This window comes from Mus pahari, unplaced genomic scaffold, assembly GCF_900095145.1.
Source record: "Mus pahari unplaced genomic scaffold, PAHARI_EIJ_v1.1 scaffold_14140_1, whole genome shotgun sequence".
NCBI lineage: Eukaryota > Metazoa > Chordata > Mammalia > Rodentia > Muridae > Mus > Mus pahari.
In genome coordinates this window covers 1-9,492 of record NW_018394077.1, presented here as the reverse complement: position 1 = coordinate 9,492, position 9,492 = coordinate 1, and the positions used below count along the sequence as shown (strand labels likewise).

At 37.8% G+C, this 9,492-nt stretch overlaps 1 protein-coding gene across 1 annotated transcript; it reads left to right on the top strand.

The window, feature by feature from the left end:
* Positions 1-1,238: 1,238 nt before the first annotated feature.
* LOC110315856 (vomeronasal type-2 receptor 116-like) lies at positions 1,239-2,140 on the top strand. The gene has a single exon (XM_021189803.1). The coding sequence runs from the start codon at positions 1,358-1,360 to the stop codon at positions 2,138-2,140; it is 783 nt and encodes a 260-aa protein (XP_021045462.1). The 5' UTR covers positions 1,239-1,357.
* Positions 2,141-9,492: the final 7,352 nt, after the last annotated feature.

The following is a 9,492-nucleotide window of genomic DNA, read 5'->3' as shown; positions in this document are numbered from 1 at the left end:
GGTCTGGAGATCCTGATCTGAGACCCTTAATGGTTCCTAGTTAGGGCAGGTATTGTGGTTGTGATTGGGGATTCACATGTGAGCCTGAATTTGTGAAAACTCCCCAGAGGGTCAAGTTGATTCTGGGTGTGAATTAGGGTGGAGGGTTGGAGCACAGGAGCCACTCCTAAGAGCAGGTGCCAACTTTAAGAAAAATATGTCTCTGTTAGAGCAGGAAGTCCTGTATCCTCTGTTCCCCAGGTGTTCCTGTTATGCCAGTTGTTGTGGCAGGGTTGTGGGAGTTACATGTAGGTCTGGGGAGGGGGGTCAGAAATCCTGAAGGTCAAGCTGTCTCTGGGTATGGGGTAGCAACTAGAGCACAGGATCTGTTCTTTTGTGGAGATGTGAACTGGAAGATGAGAATACAGTTCTTAAATAAATAAATAAAGGTTGAGAAATAGACTACAGGTCTTAAATACATGAATAAATAAACCTGGAAAATATAGTACAGATATAAACAGTGAATTCTAAATTGAGGTATTTCCAATGTCTGCAAAACAGTTAGAGAAATCTTAAATATTCTTTGCCATCAAGTAAGTGTATATGAAAACTATTTTGAACTTCCATTTTACATCTCTTGGAATGGCTTAGATCAGTGATGAATGTGACAGTTCATGTTGGAGGGGTTTTAGAACAAGGAGAACACTCTTCCATTACTGATGAGTACTTAATGGCTCTACTGTCACCGTAAATATAATAGAAAATGCTTTCAATCCATGTTGTCCATCAATCCAATTTAATTGTTTGCAGCAAAAAAAAGCAACTTTTGGTAATGTAATGGTTTGCATATTCTTGGACCAGGGAGTGGCACTATTTGGAAATGTGGACATGTTAGAATATGTGTGACCTGTTTGGTGTAGGTAAGTCACTGTGGGTGTGGACATAAGATCCTCACTCTAATTGCCTCGACGTCAGTATTCCACCAGCTGCCTTTGGATGAAGATGTAGAACTCTCAGCTCTGCCTGCGCATGTCTGCCTGGACTGCCATGCTCCCACCTTGATGATAATAGACTAAACTTCTGAACCTGCAAGCTAGCCCTAATTAAATGTTGTTTTAAAAAGACTTGCCGTGGTTATGGTGTCTGTTCACATCAGTGAGACCTGAACTAAGACAGGTAATATCTGAAAAATTTATATAAGGATTACATGAAAAACACAATAAAAGAACTAATACTGAAATTTTTTTCCACTTCAGATCTAATACAATGTGTGAAGTGTCCAGATGGTCAATATGCCAACATAGAGAGAAATCACTGCTTCCCAAAGGTTGTGACATTTCTGGGTTATGCAGACCCAATAGGGATTGTATTGGCCTGCATGGCCTTATTTTTATCTATGTTGTCAGTTCTTGTTCTAGGAATCTTTGTTAAAAACCAATACACTCCCATTGTGAAAGCTAATAACCGCACTCTCAGCTACATCCTGCTCTTTTCTCTCACACTTTGTTTTCTCTGTTCATTTTTCTTCATTGGACATCCTAGCACAGCCAGATGTCTCCTGCAGCAGATCACTTTTGGAATTCTNTTCACTGTGGCTGTGTCTGCAGTCTTGGCTAAAACAATTACTGTACTTCTGGCCTTCAACATTACTATTCCAGGAAGAAGAGTTAAATGGCTGCTGCTATTTGGGACTCCCAAGGTCATCATTCCAATCTGTTCCCTTTTTCAACTAATCATCTGTGGATTCTGGTTGGGACTATCTCCTCCCTTTGTAGAGAGAGATCCTCACTCTGAACATGGGCACATCATCATTATGTGCAGCAAGGGCTCACTTACAGCCTTCTACTGTGTGCTGGGATACCTTGGCTGCCTGGCACTAGCAAGCTTCACTGTGGCTTTCTTGGTGAGAAATCTGCCTGACACTTTCAATGAAGCCAAGTTCCTAACCTTCAGCATGCTTGTGTTTTGCAGTGTTTGGGTCACCTTCCTCCCTGTCCACCACAGCACCAAAGGGAAGGTCATGGTGGCTGTGGAGGTATTCTCCATCTTGGCCTCGAGTGCAGGGCTTCTAGGTTGCATCTTTATCCCCAAGTGCTATATTATTGTGTTAAGACCAGATAGAAACTTTATTCAAAGGTCAAAGAGTAAAAATCATTCCTGACATCTTAAAGTTTCAACCACATATATAATACTACCACAAAGTCTGCTGACAACACTTCACCTCTCTAACCTACAAATAATACAATTCAATGTGCTATTTCTTCTTTACACAATTACATTATATTTGTTCTTTAATGCTTTGGGTTTTTCTTTTAGCAATGTTAAGAATATTGTATTCTCTGTTTCATGTTTTTTTTGCCCACATTTTAGAAGTTAATTTATAGCTTTATATATACACATTCTTTCAGTTAATTTATATATGCGATTTGTTTCTGGGTAGATCATAAGTTATACTTTAAAAATAAATGTTAAGAATGTAATCAATATTTATCTTGAGCCTGTTTGGGAGAAATAGTGGAAAGTTGAGTATTGATTATTGTTGAATGCTGAATGAAAATTAAAGATGCATACATACTGAGAGAAAAACGTTTTCCACATCATACTGTTTAAAAAAGCTTCTACTCCTGGGTAATAATGAAATTCTCAGTCCAAGTGGAATGTCTGTGGACTTACGAGGCATTTCGGCCATTTTGTTAAACAAGTGGTTAGAAGTTGGAAGCAAAATTACTGAACACTGAAAGATGACCTAATAAAGACTCAAACATTCAGTTGTTTAATAAAATACCCATCTTTTTAGTTTCAGAAATCTATTGAGTGTAGTACACAATGTATAATAAAATACTCACATTATATATATATTAAAAACTTTGATATTATATAAAAAATGAAACATTGAAAAATTAAAACAGAAAATTGAAAAGAGACGTATTGTTAACAATTTATTTCATTTACATTCAGGAGCCATCTAGGAAAGGTTAAAGGTATCCAATTACTTTTACTGTAGATGGACTGCAGTGTTGCATGGCTATGATGGGCAAACTCTGAATTGCAGGGTTTTCAGTGATCTTATCTCAGCATTTCTTCTTGTAATGGTTTTGACTTTCCTGCTATCATTACATAGTTTAATGATTTCTGGGCATTAGCCCATCCTATTGGGCAGAATTTTTTGCAGATCTATAAAGACTGGTTTATTTTTCAGATGATTCTTCTAGTAATACTATGTAGACAAATCAATGATTTCTTAATTAGTAATAATGATTCTATACAATTCCTAAATGTATAAAAATAATTTTGAACCCTTATAGTACAAAGTCTTCAACTTAATTTCTATCTACCTTCATGATTCACAAGCTAGTTGCACTAGGATAAGAACGTTGGCTTGGAATAAATTCACTATCAGGGAGAACATTCCCTCTGGGTTAGCTGTGAAACCATTATCTGATTACTAGAGGTCATAAACTGGGAATGGACAATTTATTGTAAGTGCAAGTTCATATGTATAAAACTTCAAAGCTAATGAGAAACAAGTCAGATGATTTGCCTCTTGGTAAAACCATGCTAACTTATGACATAGGAATTATGCTTTTAAACTTTAGGTGGATTTATGGAGGCAGTAACAGGTAATAAATGTTTAGTTAGGTACTAGGCTTAATGGAACCTCATGTATATATTTGTTGTAACTCTCATTTTATTACTTGAATTATTGTCTTAAACTTGCTATGAATTTATGGGTTGTAAAAATGTTTGGAAGACCATGTGGTCAATTCTTTGTAGAAAGTATAAGAACTAAGAATAGTAGGGAAAAGCTTTTTCTGACATGATGTCTCCTTTCTTATTTAGGGGCTTCTTTTTAGGTACCTCAGCAGGTACTAAGTACTTGTGACTTACCTAAGAGTGTTGATGATTGGCCTTTTCCTATGTACTGTAATTCTAAATACTGGCCTGGTTACCTCTAGGGATGGAAAAAACATCTCCACTTACCCCAAGTTATTCTATACAAACTTGTTCCCTAATTTAAAACTATTGGTTGAATAAAGATGAATACAGCCTATAGCTGGACAAAAGAGAGGAAGGCAGAGTTTTGGTTCCCAGGCTTGGAATCTGAGGAGGACCACAAAGGAGAATAGAGGGAGAGAGAAGATGACATGGGGTATGTGAGTCATGAAAACATGGCCATGAGGACTGGCTAGTTGGATTTAAGAGATGCCCAGATAGAACATGGCAAGTTATTACACAGGGATATGGAACATAATATCATAGAGGGTGGATATGTGCCCAGCTCTAGTGTTGATTAAGGCTTATTATAAATATGAAGACTTTGTGTCTTTTATCTGGGAGCAGAATGATCTAGGTGGACTAGATTCTCCAGATTAGATTAAATATTTATTATAACACAATAAATATTGTAGCCAATATTTATTATTGTTTGGTTCCTGATGGACTCAGACTTATGTTGGCATATTTCAGGCAGCAATGGATCTTGTGAAGTTATGGCTATTATCTTTGCCTTGCCCAGAATCAACATTTCACAGCTATTTCCGTCATCCTTTTTCTTTTCTTTTCTTAATATTCCTTCCTCTCCCTCATTTTCAAGAATCCCTAAGCTTGGATGTTGTTATAAATGTCCCCTTTAGGACTGATCATGATGTGATCACTTACTGTACTCAACTTTGCACAATTCTAAGCATCCATATCCATAGTAGATGACAGGAAGTGGAGGCTTCCTTGGTTAAGACTGGTTAGAAGTGTTGAAGAGATTGTTTAGAAATTCAAGACACTTATTGTTATCACACAGGACACAAGTCTCATTTCCAGTATCCACATGTCATACTACCCTGTACAATCCAGCTGAGTCAAACCAATGTGATTTTTCTGGCCTCCATGGGCACAAGGCACCCATATATTGTACATGAATAAATGTATCCCAGACACCATACACATAAAACCAATTCATTCTTGAAGACTGGGAGGGGAGTAGTGCTTGTATATATGTATGAGCACATATGTTTAGAAGGTGTACTTGTCACCATAAAATTTTGTTGACAAACAGTATTCAACTATTCAAAGAATCAACCAAACCAGGAGCTGATTCTATGAGAAAAACAACAGGATAGATAAACCCTTAGCCAGACTAACTAGAGGGCACAGGGACAGTATCCTAATTAACAAAATAAGAAATAAATAAGGAGACATAACAACAGATCCTGAGGAAATCCAAAACATCATCAGATCCTACTACAAAAGGCTATACTCACCAAACTGGAAAACCTGGATGAAATGGACAACTTCCTAGACAGATACCAGGTACCAAAGTTAAATCAGTAACAGATTAACGATCTTAACAGTCTCATTTCCCCTAAGGAAATAGAAGCTGTCATTAATAGTCTTCCAACCAAAAAAAGCCCAGGACCAGATGGGTTTAGTGCAGACTTCTATCAGACCTTCAAAGAAGAACTAATTCCAACTCGTCACAAATTATTACACAAAATAGAAACAGAAGGTTCTCTACCCAATTCATTATATGAAGCCACAGTTACTCTGATACCTAAACCACACAAAGATGCAATAAAGAAAGAGAACTTCAGGACAATTTCCCTTCTGAATATCGATGCAAAAATTCTCAATAAAATCCTTGCAAACCGAATACAAGAACAAATCAAATGATCATCCATCATGACCAAGTAGGCTTCATCCCAGGGATGCATGGATGGTTTAATATATGGAAATCCATCAACGTACTCCACTATATAAACAAACTCAAAGACAAAAATCACATGATCACCTCATTAGATGCTTAAAAATCTTTTAACAATATCCAACACCCTTTCATGATAAAAGTTATGGAAAGATCTGGAATTCAAGGCCCATACCTAAACATAATAAAAGCAATATACAGCAAACCAGTAGCCAACATCAAAGTAAATGTAGAGAAGGTGGAAGCAATCCCACTATGATCAGGGACTAGACAAGGCTATTCACTTTCTCCCTACCTATTAAATATACTACTTGAATTCCTAGCCAGAGAAATTCGACAACAAAAGGAGATAAAGGGTATACAAATTGGAAAGGAAGAAGTCAAAATTTCTCTATTTGCAGATGATATGATAGTATATATAAGTGACCCTAAAAATTCCTCCAGAGAACTCCTAAACCTGATAAACAGCTTCAGTGCAGTAGCTGGATATAAAATTAACTCAAACAAATCAGTGGCCTTTCTCTACACAAATGATAAACAGGCTGATCGAGAAATTAGAGAAACAACACCCTTCAGAATAGTTACAAAAAATATAAAATACCTTGGTGTGATTATAACTAAGGAAGTGAAAGATCTGAATGACAAGAACTTCAAGTCTCTGAAGAAAGAATTTGAAGAAGATCTCAGAAGATGGAAAGATATCCCATGTTCTTGGATTGGCATGACATGTAGTAAAAATGGCCATCCTGCCCAAAGCAATCTACAGATTCAATGCAATCCACATCAAAATTCCAACTCAATTCTTCACTGATTTAAAAATGGCAATTTGCAAAATCATCTGGAATAATAAAAAACCTAGGATAGCAAAAACTATTCTCAACAATAAAAGAACCTCTGGTGGAATCACCATGCCTGACCTCAAGCTGTACTACAGAGCAATTGTGATAAAAAGTACATGGTACTGGTACAGCGTCAGACAGGTAGATCAATGGAATAGAATTGAATATCCAGAAATGAACCCACACACCTGTGGTCACTTGATCTTTGACAAGGGAGCTAAAACCATCCAGTGGAAAAAAGAGAGCATTTTCAACAAATGGTGCTGGCACAACTGGCAGTTATCATGTAGAAGAATACGAGTTGATCCATTCTTATCTCCTTGTACAAAGCTCAAGTCTAAGTGGATCAAAGACATCCACATAAAACCAGAGATACTGAAATTTATAGAGGAGAAAGTGGGGAAAAGCCTCAAAGATATGGGCACTGGGCAAAAGTTCCTAAACAGAACAGCAATGGCCTGTGCTGTAAGATCAAGAATGGACAAATGGGACCTCATAAAATGTAAAGCTTCTGTAGGGCAAAAGATTCTGTCAATAAGACAAAAAGGCCACCAACAGATTGGGAAAGAATTTTTACCAAGTCTAAACCCTTTATGGGACTAATATTCAATATATACAAAGAACTCAAGAAGCTGAACTCCAGAAATTCAAATAACTCCATTAAATATGGGGTTCAGACATAAACAAAGAATTCTCATCTGAGGAATACGGAAGGGATGAGAAGCACTTGAAAAAATACTCAACATCCTTAATCATCAAGGAAATACAAATCAAAACAACCCTAAGATTCTACCTAACACCATTCAGAACGGCTAGGATCAAAAATTCAGGTGACAGCAGATGTTGGCAAGGATGTGGAGAAAGAGCAACAGTCCTCTATTGCTGGTGGGATTGCAAACTTGTACAACCACTCAGGAAATCAGTATGGCAGTTTTCAGAAAACTAGACATAGTACTACTGGCAGATACCTCTCCTTGGCATCTACCCAGAAGATGTTCCAACTGGTAAGAAGGACACAGGCTCCGCTATATTCATAGCACCCCTATTTATAATAGCCAGAAGCTGGAAAGAACCCAGATGTTACTCAACAGAGGAATGGATACAGAAAATGTGGTACATTTACACAATGGAGTAGTAATCCGCTATTAAAAACAATGAGTTTATGTAATTTTAGGGAAATGGATGTACCTGGAGGATATCATCCTGTGTGAGGTAACCCAATCACAAAAGAAGTCACTTGATATGCACTCACTGATAAGTGGATACTAGCCCTGAAACCTAGAATCCCCAAGATACAATTTCCAAAACACAAAAAGAAAATTAAGAAGAATGAAGACCAAGGTGTGAATAGTTCATTCCTTTCTAGAATAAGGGATAAAATACCCATGGAAGGAGTTGCAGAGACAAAGGTTGGAGGTAAGAAGAAATGATGGACCATCCAGAGACTACCCTACCTGGGGGTCCATCTCAAAATCAGCCACCAAATGCAGACACTATTGCATATGCCAGCAAGATTTTGATGAAAGGACCCTGATATAGCTGTTTCCTGTGAGGCTATGCCAGTGCCTGGCAAATACAAAAGTGAATGCTCACAGTCATCTATAGGATGGAACACAGGGCCCCCAATGGAGGAGCTAGGGAAATTATCCAAGGAGCTGAAGGGGTCTGCATCCCTATAGGTGGAACAACAATTTGAACTAATCAGTACCCCCAGAGCTCATGTCTCTAGCTGCATATGTAGCAGAAGATGGCCTACTCAGCCATCATGGGGAAGAGAGGTCCCTTGGTCTTGCAAACTTTATAAGCTCCAGTACAGGGGAATGTCAGGATGAAGAAGTGGGAGTGAGTGGGTAGGGGAGCAGGGTGGGGGAGCATATAATGTTACTTTTGGAATAGCATTTGAAATGTAAATGAAGAAAATATCCAATAAAATAATTTTAAAAAGGAAAGAAATACTGGAGAACACAGGTAAACAGATTTGTGTAGATAAACCTAATACATTTTTGTTAAACCATGTAAACCCCTTATCTCTAATGATCAGTAAATTCTACTTTAAATTATTGATTTCTTATTTTTTGTTACTTGTTAATTTCATATGTGCATATAATGAATTTTAGCCTTCTCCCTATGACCTTCTCTTGTCCCTAGTCCTTTTCCCATTGAAATGTGTCTTCTTCCCTACAATTCAACCTATTTCCAGTGTTTCTGTGTACATCTGACTTGCTGAGTTTAAATAGGATTGCTGAGCTAGTCACTTTTCTGTTGCTGTCAGAACTCCTTGGCCAGGACAGCTTATTGAAGAAAGAGTTTATATTAGCTTCCAGTCCCAGAAGGATAAGAGTACGTCATGGCAAACAGGCATGGTGGCTGGAGCAGGAAGCTGAGAGCTCATGTTTTAAACAGCATGCACAAGAAGAGAGCGTGAACTGGGAAATATCATGGAGCTTTGAAATCTCAAACCCCACCACAATTGACACACTTCCTCCACAAGGCCACACCTTGTAAACCTATCCAAACAGTGTCACCAGTTGTGGATCAAGAATTCAAATATTTGAGCCTATGGAGGGCATTTCATTCAAACTATCATAGTAACTTGCAGGGGCATGGATGGAAAGTTTCATACTGGAGCATGCATGGTTATATCACAGAGGAAAGTGATACCCTCCCCCACCTTTATTAACTGTTAAGACTCTTAAGGAGTTATGGAGCCTTGCTTGTCCTCCTTTCATGATGAAATAGTAACTATTACTTTCTAACTGTTACTGCTTCTTCAGATACTGTCCAACGTATTGTATAGGAGCACTTTACCTTAAGACTCATGACTAACCAGAATAAGTCCCTATTATACAGCTGAGAAAATGCCCTGCCAATTGCTGATCACCCCACTTGTTTTAGTAGTCCATGAGCATAGTGACCAAATGCATATATGCATCTCCCTTTTCCCGCAATTTTATTATATATTTACTTCATTTACATTTT